General features: G+C 39.9%; 1 protein-coding gene across 4 annotated transcripts in view; it reads left to right on the forward strand.

Annotated features, from left to right (window-relative positions):
- apba2b (amyloid beta (A4) precursor protein-binding, family A, member 2b) overlaps positions 1-22,950 on the forward strand; it is a 91,186-nt gene that overhangs the window by 59,920 nt on the left and 8,316 nt on the right. For 3 of the 4 annotated variants that reach the window (XM_085455011.1, XM_085455019.1, XM_085455028.1), the window contains 6 exons: positions 5,245-5,325; positions 6,509-6,548; positions 7,022-7,167; positions 14,761-14,796; positions 17,194-17,280; positions 22,271-22,456. In XM_085455011.1, coding sequence (XP_085311137.1) covers positions 5,245-5,325; positions 6,509-6,548; positions 7,022-7,167; positions 14,761-14,796; positions 17,194-17,280; positions 22,271-22,456 — 576 coding nt within the window. The remainder of the gene's footprint in view (positions 1-5,244; positions 5,326-6,508; positions 6,549-7,021; positions 7,168-14,760; positions 14,797-17,193; positions 17,281-22,270; positions 22,457-22,950) is intronic. The other variant, XM_085455035.1, reaches the window with a different exon arrangement.

Here is a 22,950-nt window from a genome sequence, read left to right on the forward strand (position 1 = left end):
AAGGGTCGTAAACCCAGGAAGCTTACATCAAAAGAAACCTCCCCCAGCAGGATCAAAGGAATGACTTTGATCCTACTGCTTGAACTAAGACTGTACAAATTTAAGAAACGCAATGGCAACATTCAACAATTAGACTTACACTAGAACTAGAGGAAGTCCACAGTCTATATAAATGTACCCCCTTAGGGTTAATTATTGGACCTCAAGGTAACTGTGTGTACCTTCTTAATGGCCAAAAAGGTGTGTACATGTTCCCAAGCAGTAAAAAAAGACCATATTTGCACCGTTTCTCTGAGATTTTGAGGTGCAACCCCAGGAGATTTGCCTTTGTTGGGCCAAACGCAAAAAGAAATTGGGCAAAATACAAATTTTACTCTTTGGTTTTAAGCTTTTATTGTTTCTTTGTTGATCTAACTTACATGAAAACACATTATTTTATGAGGAAAAATTGAATAATAATCATGCCGACACCCCGGGGTTAATAAACTTGAGCCAAAGCCTCCTCATGACGATTATGCCGACAAATTTGACTTATTTCCTGTATGTTTTTCTTTTATTTTAATGAGTTCTATAAGGAAAAATATTGTTCCAGTGAGTTGTTGCATTTTCATTTTCATTCTCAGTTACTAAAATGTTTTGTATTACTCATACCTTTAGGTTTTAGTTTCCTTTTAGGTGCCATAATACATGATAAGCTTGGCAATGCCCCAGTAACAAACCAATGTACCAGTAAAGCAACAACAGGATACTTTATTTTTATAAGCATGTATATATTAAAAAATATCAGTGTTTAAATTCCTTTACTTTCTTAATTTGGTCTTTTTCATGATCTGTTCTTATGGGCATTAGAAGAAGACATCACAGGGTATTTTCATTTCATGTTTATAGAGTTTGGAAAAAAGCATGAAGGTGCATTACTTCTTGGTCCAGAGGTACGTATATAGATTGCCCTCCAAGTATAAATAAGCAAAAAAGAATAAATACCGATAAAAAAAATCACATTAATGACAAAAGGTTACATTTCAACCTAATTCAGAACCTGTTTAACCTGTTTCATTTTACGACTAGTTAAACTGTCTGCTGTACGCTGTTCACTGAAGTCAAGGCTATAAGAGAAAAACAGAACATGAGAGGACATGAATGGAGGCCCCTGCACAGTATATTCTGGCCATATACAACAGACCCTTGCCACTGGATGTGATTTAAAGAGATTTGTGGTGATAAGAAGGAGATGAGTTACAGGTGACATGTTTGTCATTACCACCCAGAGAATAACAGGAGTGTCACCCCTCCCCCGCGTTACCTTGAGATGTCCCCCTCCTCATCTCTCTGCTTCTCACGGATCTTGATTAATGCACACATGCTGTACATGCACGCCGATAGAGTCGAACACACGCAGAGCCCCTCCACCCTCTAAAAGTCAGATGGTAAAAGGAGAACAGGGATAGTCTCCTGTGGGCAGCATGCTGATACCCACCTGCTCCACGGTGTGCACGAGCGCTGGTACATTCACTGCATATATGTAGCTCATTTGTAGCACAGAAGTGGGTCAGGCATTGTAGTGGCTTGATGAAATTGAAACACACACACACACAAAAAAAAAACAGTTAAGTGCAGATGGAGATGACTCCCAGGCTCACTGAGATAATTCGGTCATTTTGTTCTCTCTTATTCAAAGAAATGTTCTCTGTGCACCACTTCAGAATGACCCTAAACTAGACCGGGACAACAGTGAATTTAAAAAAAGATGTCTTTTGCACAATGTGGAGCCAAAAGATCATGTTAACTGAAGAGTTACAAGACTGTTCAGGGAGGTCATCTACACACAAATACAAGTATACACAAAATGATGCTGTGCTGATGTGTTTTCAGCTTTGACATTTTGCAAACAGAATTTCTCACAATAACCTTTCTCAGTTACTTTTCTTTTTACTTGCTTAAAATTTGTTCTGGGCTCCTTTTCCTACCGTAAAGCAATCCAGTTGGGTTTTTTAGAGCTTGGTGTTTGATTCACTAAAAGAAGCCATTTTCACATTAATAATGGTGCGATTTTAGCAGAGTTTATTTAGGTGGATCCAAAGCTTTTCTTAAAACGGCCAGTGTTTAAAGACTATGCTTGTACACAAGTAGTATTGCAATTAGCTATATTTTTATGTGTTCTCTCATTTTCAGTCATAAATACAAAGCCAACCTAAAACAGTCAAAACGCTTTGTAAGTAAATAAAAATAAAACATAAGAAAATAATTACAAAATCTCATAAGTCTAGATTTTATTCACAATACAACACAGAAAAAAATGTCAAATGTTTAAACATTTTAATATTTCAGAAAAAATATTAGCTCATTTTTAATTTGATGTCAACAACACACCTAAAAAGGTTTGGACATGGCCACGTTTCCATCTGTGTAGGTGACCAGTGTCTGGATTTTTGGGAGAGGAATGTTGTCCCATTTTTGTCTGATATAGGATTCTAGTTGTTCAACAGTCCTGGCTCTTCTTTGTAGTATTTTTCATTTCATTATGCTTCAAATGTTTCAGTTGATAAAACATCTGGAGTGAAAGCAGGCCATTTCATTCTGGACTCTTCTACTACAAAGCCTTGCTGTTCTTATAGCTGGAGTACATGTTTTGCATTGTCTTGATAAAACATTTAAGGGTTTTCCTGGAAAAAAAAACACCATGTTGCTCTAAAACCGAGCGCTGATAACAAGCCTGATGGAGCCTCTCCTCTTCGTTCTGCAGGACTTGGAGTCCATGTATTTAAATGAATTTCAAATTTGGATTCAGCGGACTACAAAACAGTTTTCCACTTTGCCTCAGTCCATTTTAAATGAGCCTTGGCCCAGAGGATGGCGATATTTCTGGATCATATTCACAGATGGCTTCTTCTTTGCACCATAGAGCTTTAACCTCCATTTGTGGATGGCACATTGAACTGTGTTAACAGACAGAGATTTATGGAAGTCTTCCTGAGCCCATGCAGCGTTTTCCATGACAGAATCAGGCCTGTTTTTAATGCAGTGCTGCCTGATTTTGATTTTTTTTAGCCTTTTGTTTCCCAGTCCCAAGTTTTTTGATAGTTGTTGCTGTCAGCAAGTTCATGAAATAGTGAAATGTCTCACAAGTTTTTTTTGGTGGTTCTGTGGCAAATTCTCGTATCTCAAATCCAGGGTGTTAAATATTGAGATCCCAGTTTTTTCTGCTGTTGTCTCTTTATAATGTCAGATATAGCAGATATTCTCAATATGGTAATAAGACAAATGCCCCTGTCTGAGCACAGAAAATGCAACTAATGTGCAAACCTCCTGTGTGGCAGCCAATCAGAAGATCTGCATGGAGCAATATTAGATAAATAAATTAGAACTAGAACTAATCTAGTAACAAAAATATGGAGCTGGACATCACAGAGAGACTACTTGAAATGCTTTTTACATTTTATTTTATGTGCGTGCCATTATGTGTTAATCTGATGAGCATTCATCACAGCCTGATAAAGGTAATTATCGCTGAAGACAGCTGAGTGATATGTTGCTTCTAGCTGAAGATACTTTATAGAAAAGTAGCGGATGTCTCCTAATTTTAGTTCAGACTTGAGGGTGATTGGACAAGTGAGTCCTGTCTTGTACATATGCACACATTAGCAGAAGCTGCCAATCATTTGGTGTGTGTCTTGTGAATGCTATTTGCACCGATGATTGAAGCAGTGCTGATTTATTGATGGTTCAGTTGCACATAAAGGCTATTTGTAAAATGTACAGTGGGCTGGACTCACTTGGGATGCTGCTCATAAATGTAGTTTTGTAGACCATCACAGTTTGGCATTCCATCCCTCCCAACAACAACATGAATCTCATCAATTTAATGGTTGTTTGCACAACTGAGTTGGGCGGCACAGTGAATACTGATTAGAACTTTATGTCTGCTTTTCTGTTCGCAAAGGAGGCTATGCAGCTGCATGACAGCATGGGCTTTTCCTCTGAATTTCACATTTCTTTACTGCTTTGCTGTGGAGGAGGAGTGGGGGGGATTTCTTGGAAGGAGGATTTTATTTGCGCCACTAATACAATTAAATGTTAATGAGCCATTGTGGACTGCAAAATGGGCATCCAGGGGAATGAAAGGGTGTTTTCCATCCTACTAAGTTATGGTTCTGGCTATACCGACTGCTGCACTGGATAATTGAAAGACGCATGCCATCATCAATGATGCTCCAGTTTTTGAACATGTCTGAGAACAGAAAAAGACTCATTTTCATTCATAAAGTTTAAATACCTGTGGTCAACCATCCACAGAAATGGACAGTGCACAAGAGAGATGGAAAAGAGAGAGCAGGCAGGGTGGAGTAGGTGGATTCAAGTTTCAGGGTGATTTGTGATGGAAGGATAGCTGCAAGAGTGAAAGCGAAGGTTTTATCAGATTGTAGTGAGACCTGCTGTGATGTATGGTTTGGAGACATTGGCACTGATAAAGTGATAGGAGGCAGATTTGGAGTGGGCCGAGCTGAATGAAGACCCACAGGACCTAAGGAGAGGATTAGAAATAAGTACATCAGAGGGACCGCTCAGGGTGAGCGGTTTGGAGACAAAGTTAGAGAGGCAAGGCTGAGATGGTTTGGACATGAGCTGAGGAGGGATATTGGATATACTGGACAGTTGAATATGGAGCTGCCAGGCAGGAGGGATAGAGGAAGACCACAGGGAAGACTCGTGGATGTAGTGAAGGAGGGCATGCAGAGGGTTGGTGTGACAGAGGAGGATGCTAAGGATACGATGAGATGGAGGCAGATGATCCTAAAACGAGTAGCCGAAAGGAGAAGAAGAAGAAGAATACTGAATGTGATGATAGACTCTAAATGATTAATCCATCATTAAAATATGAAATACATTTAAAATATGCATCTGTGTGGCATCTACTGGATGTATTGTGTAATTGACAAGAGAGCAGACTGTTAAAAGACCAAACTGAACTATATTCCAGTGGTTTGAACCGATACTGCTTGTTTTCTTAACCTCTTAAGCCCCAAGCCTAATTGATCTCCTGCCTTTTGCCCCCGCATCAGGGGGCGTTGGGGCTTAATTTCAGTAGTATTTGTGGCTTAAAACTTCAAACAAGTACACAAAAAGAGACTTGGATACAGCATTTTGACTCACCTTGTTGGTTACAGTGCTGGCTACACATTAAAAACCTCCGTTTCCTGCACATTGTAATTTCCTTGCACCTGTTCTTCTGTGTTGGCATGCCAGGTGAGCAATGGCGCAGAGCAACCCAGAAAACAGCAGCGGTCCGACCTCAACGTCCCCCTGGAGAACAACAACGTACCAGAGGTAAGACGTTCTCTGGATATCCTGTCGCAGCGTTTCCTTCTTTGTCATTTATCTACCCCGAGGTTGTTTGCACAGGATATATTGTTGTTTATGTGTGCGTGCATCCATATGGTTATGTTTGTGCGTGCATGTGTGTGTGTGTGACCATTTAAGTAAATGAGTAATTGTGTAATTACAACCTCAGCTCATGTCCTCTGCTTTCGGCATGATAGCATCCTGATAATTGACTAGCATTCTGCTTGTGGTTTTATGAGAGCCATTTCTCATCGAGACGTCTGCGGTGGGAGGATGCCCCCGTTCCACCCTCCCACCACCCTCCCTCCACCCTTACTTCCTTGTCCTTGAGGGGAGCAGAATCTCTGAATATGGAGGGAAGGCTCAGTGGTATCACCAGGATCAGTGTTTGAATCTCATGAATCTCCCTGTGGCCATCTAAAGCTTCCTCATCCCTCGTGGATACGATATCTCTTTGCAGTCGGGCTTTTCCGGCTTCCATAGTGCTTTTTAGCAAGTCAGGCACGTGGAGATTCTGGAGCTGCAAGGTTTAAATGCTTTTATCTGTGTCAGTGTTCATTTTGACAGCAAATTCTGATTTAGCTTTAGTCATAGTCTTGTGACTAAAATGTCGTGCAGCTGTAGTCATAATTTAGGCATCTAAGTTCTTTTACTTTCAGTCTAGTTTTATTTGACTAAATGTCATAATTATAATAGACTAAAACTTCAGTTTGCCATGCTATTACTGGTGAGAGTTGCTCCACATGGTTTACTAATCATATTATTTTCCTTGACATCAAACGCAAAGGGTGTCTGTATGTGTGGAGAAGAAGATCACTTCCCAACTCGTCCCGCCTTTCTGCACAACTTAATTAGTTCTGATTGGATCTCGTCTCTGCAGAACATTTTCATCTCGTTTTTGTTTGTTGATGATTGTGTAAATACATTTCATCATAGTTTTTGTCTATGAAAGGAATAATTCTGTAAATTTGGCGTCACTGGTCTTTCAACTATTGTGAAAGCCTTGTTTTGCTAGTGTGTCTTTCATGATGGCATATTTGAAGTCAAGTTTATTTAAAGAATTTGAAGTTTAGCACGTTTATTTTGAAACAGCAGAGAAGTACAGTATGTAATTCACTGTAAGTCTATTCATAACATTTATCTGCTATTACCTGTTTCTGTCTTCCAGCCTACAAAGAAGGTCGCATCCTTCCCCAGCTTTGTCGATGGTAAGTTCATCTGCACATCTGTTTGGTGGTGAAATTCAAATTTTGGAATAAAAACCAAGTAATCACAATAAGTTACAGTACTTCCCTGCCTTTGGGCATGATCTAGGGCTAACAGTATGTTTTAAAAGGCTTTAGTTGCCATCAGATCATGGTGGCACATTGTGCTCCAAAGTGGGTGTCTGAGAGTCCACATCTAGATATCACAGGATATCACAGATTCAGATTAATCACAGCTCCTGTTAGCACTGCACCTCCATTAGCTCACAGCCGGTGGCCATTTCACTGCTGAGGCCTATCCAGCCGTTTATCACTATATCTCCAGTGTTTGGCTTCTTTTTCTTCACGCAGCACACTGACTGCAGTAATTAAAATACCTTCTCCGCTGCACGCTCCACCCTTTCAGTCTAAACATGCTTTGTCTTTCCCTTTGTCTCCCTCTTAATCACCATCCTCTCTGCCTCTCCCTGGCTCAGTCCCAGGACCCTGTGAGCCAGAAGACCTGATTGATGGGATTATCTTTGCTGCTAACTACCTGGGCTCCACTCAGCTGCTGTCTGAGAGGAACCCCTCCAAGAACATCCGAATGATGCAGGCCCAGGAGGCCGTCAGCAGGGTCAAGGTACTCAAAAACACCCACTCGTGCACCGATTCACATACGAAGACACAGTTACCGCTGCATTTCTGAGTCATACAGACAATCACACTTCCTTGTGCTTTCACAATATAGGTGTCACAATATACTGGTGATAGTAAATAATATGAAACAGCAATATCATGTCAGAAACACGGATATGACAACATGGTGATAACAACCCAGTGGCAGCACAGCCATGATTCAGCTCAAGAGTCAAGTTTATTGCAACTCTCCAATTTAATCTGTGCTCACCTACACAGGTGGAGTCAGGCTGTTGTTGGGTTGTTAAGTGAAGCAGTTGGAGATGAGCAGGCTGGACTTAAATTCTTAATTTAATTACCAATTTGTTGTCTGCCCTTGTTACTGCTTTTCCTTGCTTTCTTAATACTAGCCTCTTAAAATGTGCAACTGTGCCCTGCGCCTTGTGCTCTGCACTTTCCAGCTGGCCCGATTGAGTTACAAGAGTTTGCTGCTCTGTTCTAGCTGTGCAAACTGAGCACTGCACATGTCAGTGACATTTGGTCAGGCTGGTTTAGGCTTGTTATTTGCCTTATTAGAGACAACAGAATAATCTTTCCAGATGTTCCGAAGACATTTACACAGTTTGTTGCTTCTGTTAGATTACTAATGGCTTTATCCTTTTTTTTCCTTTTTTTTTAAAAAGATTGCAACCCACCTCCTCTCTGCACCCACATGGTTCACATAGCCTCTGTGTCAGATCCACAAAGCACAGCAATAAATAGAGCTAAGTGTGCTAAGGTATGCTGAGGAGAGGACACAGAGGGAGACAGAGCGAACCGATAGCAAGGCTTAAGAGGGCTATATATACACGGAGAATTGATTGAATGATGAGACGTACGTGGAAAACTCTGGGGATAATGCGGACGATCACAAAGGAGTAAAAATGCAGCTGTCAAAGTTAAATAGAAAGTAAAAAAAGACATGAATCATTGTAACAGAAGGCAGAGGAAGGAAATAACAAAGAGCAAATAAGTTCTCACAGAAACCACAGGGACCATTTTCATTTCTTTTTTTCTTTAATTTTTGCAATATTTCCTATGGCTAACATAATTATGTAGGGAAAATCTCACATCGTGACAGCCCTAACAACATTAAAGACTAATTTTGGTTACAAAGTGTTTTTCCTCTGGTTCCATAATGCTTTGTAGTCCCTAACTGAGTCTGAAGAACTGTGAATATCAGAGCCAGCTGGGTCGGTCATGGGTTGTAATTTACAGCTGCCCTGTTGGGTAGTCAGCCACATCATTTGTAACTTCAACAAATATTGATGATGAGAAGTAGCACTAGTAGCAGCAGTGAGGTTGCGGTAGTCCCAAGTCACCAGGAAGTACTGCCGGTGATCCTAAGTATCTGGAAATATGTATTAGTTGAATAAACAGTTCCTCCAGTAGGAAGCTGCTGAGAGGCCGTTCCCTTCGGACGGAGCTTTTTATTCAGTGACGGTTCTCTAATTTCTAACAGATGTGCCATCATTCTGTTGTTGTTTAAGCAGCACCAGAAACATTCAAATGTACCTAAAGACATATAAAAGGACATAGAAGCCTTACAGGAACACTCAGTGGCATTACATGACTAATACAGAGAGTGTATTCCTGATACAGTGTCATTTTTCACATTACTGTACATGCATAGAATGGGAAAACACAAACAAAATCCTGGTACTGCAGAATATTCTGTTATATTTAGTCATTTATAACAGCTATGACATTATTTCTTAACTCATACCCACAAACTTCCAAATGAAATATACAGTACATGGATATTAATTATTTTTTCTAAGCAGTATAGTCATGTATTAAGCATCAGTGGTCTTTTAGGGCAGCTGAAAAACTTGGCCAGATTAGACTTCAGGGCACGTGTGTTCGTCACAGCCGACTGGATAATGGGGCTTCTGGCATGTGAGCCTCCCTGCTGTTCACTAATATCATTACAAAAATGATGTTTCAGAAAAGTGCTGTGGATGGTGCTAGTGCAGCTCAAAGAGGCTCATTTGATGTTAGTTTGGAGAAGCTTTTCATCACTGTCCAGAGCTCTTGTGATAAAACATCTCTTATGACAAACTAGACTGTCAGACTTATGGTACTGGTCACATTTATCTGTTTTGGGCTCGCAGTCCCTCTGCCAGGTGACTGATGTCATCTCGTGTCGTGACAAGATGACATTAGTGCTAACGTTCTGGTGCGTAGTTGCTAACCGAGCACTGGCCTCTTTTATCTCCCTCTCGTGTGAATACAAGCTTTGATGTTATTCTAAATATTGAATGACCGCCTCCGTAGTGGTCTACTTTTAGAAAGTTACATGCTGAAATAAGACTTGTTAATCGACATGTGACCAAAGTCTGTTTAAGCTTCTCATATTGGTTGTATTGTCTCCGTTTTAGCCACATTTTGCAGGTTTCTTATGCTTGTGTGAAATAAACAAACATATAATTTTGTTCATGTAATTATTAAGGGACAATCCTACATAATTAGAGTTTCCATAAGGTTTGTATATGAAAATATAGGGAAAACACACATAAACTCAAAGGAAAACGTATGTATCTTGACTGCGCTGACATGTTTCACAAATATAACACACATATCAAGGTGTAGTCACAGCCTGCTGCTTCATGGTACTCGGTGAAGCTGCTGTGAGGTGGCATTGATATCTAAAAAGTAGGGGTGCAACGATACACAAAATTCACGGTTCGGTTCGGTTCGATACTTTGGTGTCACGGTTCGATATTTTTTCGATACAAAAAAAATGTTCATGCCTTTTTAATTTGTCATTTATTAAAATTATAAATATATATTTTAACTCAAAAGTACAGTTTTTAAATTTAACCCTAACCCTTGTGCGTGTTTTTTATTTTGACAGCGAATGCGCACCTGTGGACCACTTATGTGCAGCCCTGGTTATTTAGCTCGTCATATTGCAGCCACAGAAATTATTTTGTCCATGAAACCATAAAGCTGCACTTTCTTTTTGCCTTATAGTCTGATTTGTCATAACTTCTCCGTTTTGTGGTAAGCTTTTCTTTGGCTGTCACTTCTTCACCCTGACCTGTCTTATTTGGCTCAGCAGAACTAAAATATATATACTGCTGCTTTTACACGCGCACTCACATAAGCTCAGCGATTCTCTGCGCGATCAACCTCTCACATGTTTAAGCTGCGGGAGATTTCACTTGTCATGTTTGCATATAAGCTAACGATTAATAAGACGATGTCAGAGGAATTGGTGCGCAAATTATCATCACTCACAGATCAGTGCTGTCGCTCTCTATACACAGTTCGCACGATTGCAAAGTGAAAGCAAAAAAACAAGCGCAAATTCAAACGCGATTTCAATATGTCACATATTGACAGTGGCTCACCGATGCCAATGACATAATTACCCAGCTACATTTCTGAAAGAATGCAAAAGCATTGACATATATTTTTCCTTCCTACAATAGCCCAACGGGCAGGGAAGAGATAGATTTTGGTAGCCCGACTGAAAAAATCGCTAGCTCCGGGACGTCGGGCTAGCGATATTGCAAGTCCTGTATCTGATTGAGGAATCATGCATCTTTGGAAAAGAGAGTTTATTACAGAGAAATGTCTCTTTCCAAAATAAAAGCTATACTATCCGCTTCTTCTGGGCTATATTCTCAGCAGCATAAGGAGAATCATGTGCTAACAGCTGTCTAAATGACTCGGCTAAAGTTAGTAGCATGCTTGTTGTTTTTGTCTTTGCACTAGGATGATGTCGGCGTAAATGTGCAGTCATATTCGTTGTGTTCCCACTAGTGCTTTCAGGTTAATCTCGTTGAAATGACCTTAACACCACAACACGGCAAATCTCCGTTAACGAGCTACCGTCGATCGCCCCGTGCATGGGGCTAGACGGCCAACACGTTAACGAGCTAACTGCGCTAACACACTAGTTCCCACCCATGTAATTGAGCATTGCATGGCACATCCAACATACTGTTTTACTTTAGTCCATGACTCGCTTACCTTCAGGGTCATACGTCACATGAAAACCAAAATAATTCCAAATGCCAGATCTGAATGAGGGTGGGGGAGGTGCCCTGCGCTCTTCCTTCTGACTATGCTGTCTGTGTGGAGCGCTCAGTGGATCTGCGCTCGACAGTGCAGCCTAGGCGGAGTAGTCGAACGCAGATTCACTGAGCGCTCAACACAGACAGCATCGTCAGAAGGAAAGTTGATAAAATAAATTACAAATGTTGTATTGTTCGATACATATGCGTACCGAACCGAAAGCACTGTATCGAACGGTTCAATATCGATACGAATATCGTTGCACCCCTACTAAAAAGACAATATGGCTAAACATTTATACTTTTCTTCAAATATTTAGGTTCATTTCAGCTCATTCACTGAGCTGAGCATGTGTACAGACTCATATGGATGCTGTGCTATCCTATGTCATGATACTTAATGGGCAGGCTTTCATAAATAGACATGTGCATGGGAGAAGAGAGAGTATATTTCTGAGTCAGTATTGAGCCAAAAAATAACATTATAACTACTGTTAGTAGCCCTTAGTCTTTTTATATGTCGCTGAATCAAAACAAAATAATCCACATCACTGAATTACTAAATTGATTTAACAGTAAATAACATTCACAGTAAAAATAAACAAATATATGCAATCTGGAAGTATACTAAAAACTACTATAAGGTCATAAACGAACAAAATCACATATGTTACGATTTATAGCTTGAAAATGCCTATAAGTTAAATTTCCTGTGGTAACATCCAATATATTATTGACTACTATTGTCATTTATGATAAGGATTCGTTTTAGAGTTAACACAAGTATGGTTCACTAGACTGGTGTATGTCTAAAAATGGACTTCTCGTGTCTTGTGCTAATAAACCCAATTTCCCAAATTCAGGAAGAGCACTGCTGATTGATCAGATGCAATAACATCCCTATTTGTCACATTGTCGGATCTTTGCTGACCGGTTAGGAGAAATCCAAATTCAAAGAGTCCAGTCCTACACCTGGTTCAGGGCCCGAATAGCCCGGGGGGAGAAGTTCCTCCTCATTCTCTCTGTTTTATCCATGTAGTTTTACAACTTCACAGTGAGGCATGAGAAAGCCAGTTTTGATGTCAGTTTAAGTTAACATTTAGTTAGCATTTAAGCTTCCTTGCCCTATAAAGGGTTAAGACAGAACACTAATTATGTCACATAGCCCTCAGCCCTATCCTTATTGTCGTGTTCTTCAGATTAGCTTAGGGTTGAGAGTTAGCAGTGCAAAAATATTAATACATATCAAAATGTTCCTGAGCATTGCTAGAAATGTGTAAGTGTTAATATGAAAAAAATGTAGTGTGAAAACGTCAATACAAAAGTTAATGGGTGTACATTTGTTTATGACTGTACAAATTTTGGAAAAGCTACCGAATGAATGTTTAGTTGATTTCCTTTAGTTATTTTTAATAGAATATCTATTAACAAAAGTTGAATCTTCAGTGTTGTCGGCCAGTCTTTCTGAAAGAGTTACAGTGGGTTTCACACATGCCCCGAAGGCCTGAATTTTTCGAGGCATCACCTGGAGAGGCAGTATGTGATAGACCAGCATGTGTCCAGATCAGTCAGACTCAACATTAAACAGACTTCATCCTGCCAGCTCTACACTACAAAGCCTGCGTGTGAATAGAGCAGGTACTGCAAGGGAGTCCTACCCCCTGCATCCTTACCCAGCATCCCTAAACCGCTTTTCAAGAAGTGAAGACATGACTGACACAAAGGTCTCTTACAGTGTGTTAATTAAACGTGTCATTCAATCAGCAGATTTCACTAAAGAATGAAGGTTGTTTACAGCCTAGGAACTGAGACCTTGGTTGAACAGGCAGAGCTGCTGTAAACATTGCCCACAATGTCATCATCGCAACCATGAAGTGCAATTTACAGAACTGTGTCGCTGGCATGACTGTCCATGTGCACTTTTATCACTCGCTCTTTGCCACACAGTTGTCTGCCTGCACAAAATCTTCTCCAACCGACTGCAGCAAATCAGCCGTTTTCTCTCAGGGATTTCCCTCGATTGGCCCTTCATTATATAATTCATTTATCCCTTGTGAACCGAATGAATAGCACTATAGCAACCGACCTTAAACACTGAAATGGAGACTGTCGGCTTAACGCAAACCACACATAGAAAGAACCTCGTGTCCTCTCCTGTTCTTTATAAATATGTGCTATTTAAATAAAAACAAGTTGACTAGAGTATATTTCTGCCACACTTGTATTTTTGCCTCACATCAACCCAAGGAAGCATCTGTGTAGTATAATAAAGCACAGGTTCGCACCCTGTGGTGCTGAACTGAGCAAAAAGAAGTATGGCAGGTAAATTGTAGCAGAGCTGTGTAGGCTGCTTATGCAGATCTTTGTGCCATGATGTCAACTCGCTGTTTGATGTAATATTTATGAAGTTTCAACCCCCCCCATTCCCTTTCACTACCCCCCCCCCCCCCCCCTTGCTCCTCGTCAGCAGAGCAGTAGGTGTTGCTCAAAGCCTCAGATGTTTGTCTTCCTGAGAGCCGATCACAGAAGAGGAAACTTTACAGATTGAAAGCTGGAAAAAGACACTTCCCTCTGGGCTGTTATTAATACTGTGTTGGTGGTTACAGCTTTGCAGCAGTGGCTCAGGCAAACATCCAGGCCTGCACTCGAAAATGTAATGTCAAGATAATTTCCTCTGGTCGATGGTAGATGGAAGGAAGGCCAGCAGCTCAGCTTGAACCTTATACGGAGGGGATAAATTGAAAGATTACCGAGAGCTAAGAGTCCTCCTAAAGATTAGTTATCTAAGGTCAACTGTTAGAGCCCACTACATGAACAGTGTTACTGATGAACTAATCACACCCATTAGCTCAGTAAAACTGTCTCCATATTAGCTAAGCTCTTTAATTCCAAACACAGTGACTTGACCTTGAAAAAAAAAAGAACCCAAAAACCAAACAAACCCAAAGCAGAGAGTTGAAATCCTTGCACAGGGCTTATCGCCCCCGTTCTCTGTGTGTGTTGTTGATTGTTTTTTCCAGCATGTCTTTTCTGCTAGCAGCATTTAGACTGTGTCGTAAACGTGAAAGTCGGTAAGAGCAGCGCCCGTGCGTTTGATCTGAATGACAGAGTTTGTCTGTGTGTTGATTAAATGCTTTGTTCAGCACAGTAGCTTAAAAAGCTTTGTGAAGAATGCAGGAACAGTGTCAGTCCATGTCTACACGCTTTTTGTTTGTTTTTTTAAAGAAGCAATTATTACCATCTGTAATTGCTGTTGTGATAACCAATATGGCTGTGCGAAACGCTTTCTCAACAAACACACTCCTCCTCTCTCGCTCTCTTTCTTTCTGTCACTCTTCCTGTTTGTGAGAGCAGCGACAGCACACCTGCCTTTTGGTTTGGGGCTTTACTGTCTTACCTTCTTTTATTTACCTTCTTTATTTCCTCCTCCTCTTCCTCCTGTTTTTTGTGCTCCTGTATCTGCTGACCTTGTCCCGTCCCGTCCCAACGCCTGCCTGCCTGCCTGCCTGCCTGCCTGCCTGCCTGCCTGCCAGAGGGTACAGAAGGCTGCCAAAATCAAGAAAAAGGCGGTGTGTAATAAACGGAACAAAAAGAAAGACCCTTTGGCCACTTTACTTCCACTCTCACCTTTTATTTTTTGACTTCATATTTGCCTGTCTGTGTATCCTTTTCCATTTGTGTCTCAAACACTTGAATGTTCATGCACTGAGTTCAGCAAATCTGTGTCAGGTTTATCTCTGTCCTTCTGTCTGCGGAAAAAGAAATCTGTATCTCCAGAAATATTGTAGAACTCTTTAAAACTAACAATTATATTGTTATTTATTAGGCAAATACCAAAGTGAGTCATTTTATATACCCAAATTTGAGCCGGCCCACTTCTCTGAGATGCCATAAATTATTCAAGCATAACAGTCAAACTAATGTTTTTGTTCAGGAATGCAAGTAAATAACTGTAATTTAGGATTTTAATAAAAATTAAATGATGTGCTTCACTGTGTTTTTCAGTCTTTTGTTTTTTAGTATTAGAAATATGCAGGATTAACCATTACAGAAGCATTAAAATCCTTTGGGTTATAACCAGTACTGTCACTTAGACTGGGTGGTGGGCTAAAAAAATTGTCAAGCACTGTATATGGAAAGAACAAAGAAATAACTGAAATAAATGTGATGCAAATACATCCCACGCACACACATTAGAGACTATTTTTTTTCTTTTATTTCCAGTCATATTGTTATTGTACATATTGTTATTCTCCAAAACATACCGTAGGGTTAGAGTTAATTTTCTATTGTACTGATACATCAGGGGTATATTTAATGTGTTTTTGTATGTTTTGCGCGTCTCATACTGTGACTCATTCAGTGACCCTTTTGCCAATTTCTTACGTAAAATAATTAGGATAAATTGAACCGAGTGAATATTATGTTACATTAGAAAAATGCAAAAGAGATCACTTTAGTGATTAAATCACATTCCCGTATAGACAAGATAAGCATTGCCTATAGACAACATTAACATTTACTATTGTAGGGGCTAAAGAGTGCTTTGTTTACCTAGAATATTTATTTTCCTTATATGGAAACAGAGTTGCTTTTATATTAGACTAAACAACCACTGAAACAAAGTAGCGTAACGTGTTACTGACATGAATTATTATCATGAATTTATAATAAGGGGATTCTGTGTCTGAAGCTTCTATCCCATTAAGACTTAATGCTGATTGGCTGTCCTTCTCAAACAGAACAGCAGGTGGGTCGGGCCGCTGTGCTTACAACCCAAGCTTTGTGTCCGAACCGACCATATTATGTGTGTCTCCAAGACACAGTACAGACCAATAGTAACCAATAGTGTCTGAAGTGTTTAGATCAATCTGAAGCCTGAAGATTTTGTCTGTCAGATTTAGTCTGACACTGTTACAGTATAAATATAAGAAAAAATGAGGAAAAGCATAAGAAGTTCCACAGATTAAAAATATTTATGTATTTTTCTACCATAGGTTCAAAAATCTATAATCATTTTAGTCATTAAAGTGATATAACTGGCTTTAATCATGTGTAAGAGTTGTCATTTCTTCTTTCTAACCAAAAACTCTGAAGCTTAAAGGGTTTGCAAGATTTCTAGAAAAAGGTCAGCGAGCCAGCGGTCGTAGCTTCCTCACACATACCAAGACCGGACAAGGAAACAAAGCGTGACATATTGAACAGAAAAATCTTCTACCTCAAGGCCAAATGCAGGCAAATGTAAATCACATGCCAGCCACAACTTATGTTTGCAAAAACTAGTTGTACCCTAAAGAAAATTAATTACTATTCATTGTATTTTCTGATACTGGATATGGACAGAAAATGATGAACTAATGACAGGTCACAGTCTCCCCCTACCCCCCCCCCCCCCCCCCCCACACACACCAAAAAAGGTTTACCGTTTATTGCTTGAAACAAATGTTAACCACGTGTTTTATTTGTCTATGAGATTGCCTTATTTAAGTACATAAGACAGTTTTAATTCAACTAAAACAAGCATAGTTTTATTAGATTTCTGCACAGAGAGATTAGAGGGAAATGTGCACAAGCTTGTTGTGTGCTGAGGCTGCATTACTCTCACTGGTGTAACAGCCAGCTGGTAGGGGTTTAGTGTTAAGCTGTTTCTTGTTTCCATGCCAGCTCGCCCATCCTCGTGCCAGGACTATTGATGCAAACTAACGCTACTGCCAAACACTTTCTTTTTCTTCCTTTGCTACCTCACCTCTAGACTCAGTAACATGTCCATGTAACAAGGACTTTTCTAACTGGGCACTAAGCTTTGAATGCATGAGTTTTGGCAATTAAAAAAAGGCATTCCCACATTTAAAACAGACACTATTCAGACAGCTGCGTGCACAATGAACAGTCAGGCTTGACACAAACATCTTAAACAGCCAGACGCAGGTGATTTAACAAACTCTTCTGTCTGTATGTTGCTTCAGAGCGCAGATGGAGACGCCCAAACCCTTACCGAGGTTGATCTGTTTATCTCCACCCAGAGGATCAAAGTCCTCAACGCAGACTCACAGGTAAGTGCTCCATGTTTCTGTTAAAAGTATGATTTTTCACCTGTGAGAACAAAAGCTGTTTTCCCAGAAACTATGAGTCAACGCCTCAGGGGAATGATGTTATGTCATAATTGTCAAAACAACAGCTTAACTGCTGACACCAGCTGCATCCTACAGCTGCCCCAGCTCTGATTGTTGTTTGTTTAATCTCATGACGTCACTCTGTGAATTCTTTTTGACCGTGGCTAAAAATAGATTCTGCAAAGCCAAAAGAAAAAAAAATGGTGCAGGATCATCTGTGCAGCACTGCCTTTACTTTAATGTCACAACAAAGTGGTCCTTTAGAAGTTCGGACCCCAGACTTAATGGATGCACAAAGCAAAGTTAATGGCACAATGATGAATAGTATTAGCTGTACAGAAAAGGCAGGAAGCACATAAACAGAGCATCCTAAACACAACAAAACTACAGTGACTAGGAAGAGATCTCAGGTTTGTTGTTTAGCACTCAATAAAAGAATTAACATTACCAAGCTCAACTTTTTTGACTTCGGTGTGGCTACATAGTACAAGGATTCAAAGGTTAACTAAAGATAAATGTAAAAATTAAGTGTAAAAATCGCAAAATCAGTGATACAACAAATGACCATGTAGCAAGTAATTCAATCAGTGTTAGCTAGGTAGTGTGCTAGCAAACTGTTGCTATATATGCTTCTGTAGAGCTAACACGTGCCAACACACCAGCTCCACAAAGCAAAATAAAGCCTTCATAAGACACAATGCAGTCCTGTGAAAAACTGAGTACGGTGTTATTCCCTCCATAGCCAGGTCCCAATAGTCAAATGGGCTTGATCGATTGATCATCAGTAAGTTTGATCAGTGATCAAACTTACTGATGATATCTGATCACCTCTATAAAGGCTAAAGTGTTGGCAGTTTGTGAGTCTTGCTCATTGAGATTGGGATGCATGGTAACACAAAAAGCCAAACATTCTTCCCAGGAGTGGATTATAAGGCTTTTCAAACAATTTAGTCCATCATTCTACACTAACAAAGATTACATGGAAAACATACATACATACACACTTGTCCCAGCAAATTCACATGAAGTTCGGACCTGGAATGCTCAGAGAAATTGCAATAAACACAAGAGTAACATGTTAAGGACCCTAAAAGCCTGAGATAGCAAGTGAAATGTTAAAGTTCATAGCAGTAAAATTAGAAAAAGACTGAACAAATATAGGTTATTTGGAAGGGTTGCTAGCAGAAAGCAACTTCTCTCTAAAAACAACATGGCAGCACAACGTAGGGTTGCAAAGTTGTATCTGAACAAATCACAAGTCCTCTAGAACAATTTCCTGTGAATAGACAGCACCAAAACTGAGACGTTTGGTCATAATGCACAGCACCGCATTTGGTGATAACCTATAATAGCAGGTCAGCATAAGCACGTCATATCAACGGTCAAGCACAGTGGTGAATGGGTGATGATTCGAGCTTGTTTTGCAGCCAAACAACCTCCTGAACCTTCAACCATCAACTGCCGTGTATTATAAAGTATTCTAGAGTCAAATGTGAGGCCGTCTGTCCAACAGCTACAGCTTGGCCTAAACTGGGTTGTGCAACAGGACAATGACCCCAAGCACAGCAGCAAATCTACAACAGCATTGCTTGGAAAAAAAAAGAAGAATCAAGTTGTCAAAGTCCAGACCTCAACTTGATTGAAATGCTGTGATGGGACCTTAAGAGAGCTTTCCATGAACAATACCCACAAACCTCACGCAACAGAAACAAAATTATAAAAGAAAGGGACAAAATTCCTCCACATTGATGTGAGAGACTGATAATGTCATACAGAAAACAAATACTTGAGATTATTGCTACTACAGCTAAAGCAAATAAGTCATGTCATACTACCCCTCCAGTTTTTTGGTGGAGGGTACAAAAAACATTTTTTGCAGGACTGTATATATTTCAAAAGTATTTTTCTTTTCTGTGGAACACAGAAAATTTCATTTTCACCATCCATCAAGAAGAAGCTCTTATCCTCATACATTTAAGCTCTGAGGCCTCTGCACTTGAAAGCCTCACAGATGGTGAAGCAGCTCTTTATCCTTTTCCGATCATAGCCCTTCTTTCTCAGTTTTGATTCTTCTGACCTTTTCCTCTTTGGCTGTTTCTCCGCCATCTCACCTTCTTGACAATGTGATTATGTTCAGCTGTCCCTCTTGTTCTGCTCCTTTCCCCCATCCTGTCTCCCTCTGTCTTGTTTACAAGCACAAACATGCCCAGTTGTTAGTTGTGTTTTGTCCATAACTGACATTTAGTAGATAAGTGTATTAAATCAGGAAGAGTTATTCCACCTCCAACCTTCAAAAATGCCTAAAGTTATAATATAGACTAAATTTTCTTAAATCATCAATCCCTCTGAAACTGGACAAAAAGTCAAAAATTCACCTGGAAGTCTGATTTTATCTGTCGTATTTCTCCACGTTCAAGTTTTTACATGAAACCCCGTCTCTGCACGCTTACAGAAACTTGCCCTTTAGCTTTACAGCAAGCTGTGTTGTGAAGCAGCCACACTAGTCTTCACAGGAGGTGTAGTGCTTTGATGGAAGCGCTACACTTCCGAGAGATTTGCTGTGCTACAGATCATGAATAGAGCCTTGTGCTCACAGTAACAGTTAAATGTATATGTGATAGATGATTCATTGGCAGTATTTCAGGCTTAGCTGCTGCCTGGCCATCTGAGCAGTGTCAGAATTGAGTGTGTTTGTGCGTGCGTGCGTGTGTGTGTGTGTGTGTGTGGGCAGCCGCCTGGCAGAAAATAACGTGCTGCAATGCGGTCTCTATCTTCCTCTCATTTTTCCATCTGGTTGCCACTGGTCCCAGATTTTAAATAAAAGCCTTTTTGTACACATAAAAGCTCGATGTAGCTTACATGGGGTTCCTGACATTGATTCATAATAAGAACAACTCCAAAGGTGAGCTGGAACAACAGCATTTATTAGGCTGATGTAATAAAAGTCAGCTCATAGTTAATGACATTAAGTAACTGAAATTAAATTTAGCATCTTACCTTAAAACGTCAATGAACAAATGCATGCTCCTCTCAACAAATCCACAGGTTCATGTCTAGAGTCCAGCTTTTCCTCATACATTATAACCCAAGACAATTATTAGGCTGTCTTAACAAACAATCTTTTTTTAATTAATACGAATGCTCTTAGTTTTTCGTGCACCTATTCATTGCTCTTAGATGAAAATCTACTCAGTATTTGCTGGGTTGTCATTGAGCTATAATCAGATTATACAGCAGGCTTGAATTCAATCAAAAGTAGGCATGTTTGTTCTCTGTCAGCGATACTTTCATCTCACTTCTCACCCCGAAATGAATGCTGCAGTTTTGATAATGAGAGGAAACAAATATGCTGCTCAGTGGTTCTTTAATTTTCAAATATTATAATAATCAAAGGAAACCAGCTGCTGTCAGAAACAGGATAATTAGTAGTAACTGTTACTGCTTTTCAAATGCATTAGTAGGAAACAGCTCATTTCCGTAAAGCTTTTTGTCAGTTAAAATGTGTGAATACAAAGACGTTTTCCACTTTTTGTGGGGTTCCTGCATGGATTCGTTGTACATGGGTTGTGTATTTTCTCTTTAGGTTTGTTGTTTAGTGCAACTAGTTTTAAAAACAGTAGTTGGGGAGGATTCATTTCATATTGCGTGGGCATTGTGTTGAGACTGGATGGACTCTAGCTCCTCTGCAAATCAGAATTAGACGAGTGGTTAATAAAATAGATTGCTTGATGAATAGATGGCATTGTGTCAGTATGGCAGTGAAAACAGTATTATCAACTATTAAATATTGACACTGTGAGTGTGACATAGCAAGTCTGTGATTGACCCCAAGGGGGGATTCTTTTCCTATACAGGCAGGCTGGGTAAGTACCAAATTAATATTTACCCATACTCACTAATATCAGGTAATTCCAGGTTTTGATCAGCACCATGGACAGCAGCCACAGTCGGCGGTCACATTTATAGACTCATTTATCTAACTCAAACTGTCTTCGACTAGTCTACCACAAGCCCGAAATAGGTTTGACTTTGCTAAAGTATTATGAAGACAATTGTAATGTATATAAGCATGGAACAATAATAGTGGTAACAATGCTTTACGCTCAGCAAGTCTTTGACAATGCCACGTAAATCCAAAGTCCTAGCAGTATACTCACTGTGCCCTCTTCTCTGCTTTCTCGTTTCAGCACAAACTTTTTTTTTTTTGCTGTGCTGACAAACTGCTCTGTAAGATAAAAAAATTAATTGTTGCGTAGTTGATGTCAACAATTTCACGGGCATATAAGTAGTATACATCCCAGCATGTCCCAAGTTTTCAGAAAAGGCCCTTATTTTTAAGTCTGAGGAGTATAAAAGCATTAAAAAAATATATCTGCAGCCTAAATTCAGCTCATAAGGAAAAATATACCTTATGAATAAAGCTACGCTTTGACACACATGATCAAACCGTGACTTAGACAAGGCAGCAATGTCATTAGCAAAAGGCGAAACAAACCAGAGACACCTAACTTTCTGCAACTAGAGAAGCCCCCTGCTGACCTTTGGAAAAAATGCAAGTTCACTTTTCAGACCCAGAGGCAACGTTCCTCCTTTTTCAAACAGTCTTTTTAGATATTAATATTAAAAAGGAAAAGTCCACAAATTCAGAATCATTTCTGCTTTCATACTGCTACTGCATGCAGTCATAACAACCATAGCAAAGGATAGATAGATAGGTAGATAACTCTCAGTACAACAACAAAAGTGGCATTCATGCTGAGCAGGTAGTGTTAAACCAACAGCAGCAAGAAAGTGACAAAAAAGAAACCAAAAAATTGCTGTTATACATGTATCATTACAGCCTTGCCTATGTTAGCTTATAAACTCAGAAACAGAACAACAGAATGCAGAGCATAATTAAAACATGTGATTTTGGTTGACATCCCAACAGGAAACGATGATGGACAACGCACTCCGCACTATATCCTACATTGCCGACATTGGGAACATTGTTGTCCTGATGGCAAGACGCCGGATGCCACGCACAGCCTCACAGGACTGCATTGAAACTACACCCGGAGCGCCCGAGGCAAAGAAGCAGTACAAAATGATATGCCACGTCTTTGAGTCTGAGGATGTAAGCAGCTCTTAAAGAGTTTTCTGACTGTGCCTCTATGTGTTTATGGGAGAATCGTCTCCAGAGAGTGGGTACACAGATGACAGATGTTATTTTTTTTGTCATTATGTAAGAGTTCTCATTTGGCAGATCCTTTAACATCTAAAGATAGTGAAGATGACACTTGCGATTGCGAGTGCTATGTGAGTGTCAGAAAATATTTCAGCTTCCCACTTCTCGCTGCTTTTTAACTTCCACAGTTTGACTCCGACGCACAGTTTTCTTGCGTTTTTTCCCCTGAATTGAGTGTTGTTAAATTATCTCAAATGCTGTCGCTAATATAAAGAAGTTCTAGAAACGTTTTTTGGAGCACCCTGCAGTAATCACTTAGGGCAGCCCAGTGATGTGAAATGATGTAAATTGGCTGGGCACTTTTGATTTTGATTTGCTTTCCTCGTTGAAGCAGATTCAGCAGGAGCTGGCAACATGAACAATGTTGCGCAGAGGAGCCAGCG

Source organism: Copadichromis virginalis, linkage group LG1 (genome assembly GCF_057382275.1).
Source record: "Copadichromis virginalis isolate Kocher_CV1m ecotype Utaka linkage group LG1, C_Virginalis_male_GT1.1, whole genome shotgun sequence".
Classification (NCBI taxonomy): domain Eukaryota; kingdom Metazoa; phylum Chordata; class Actinopteri; order Cichliformes; family Cichlidae; genus Copadichromis; species Copadichromis virginalis.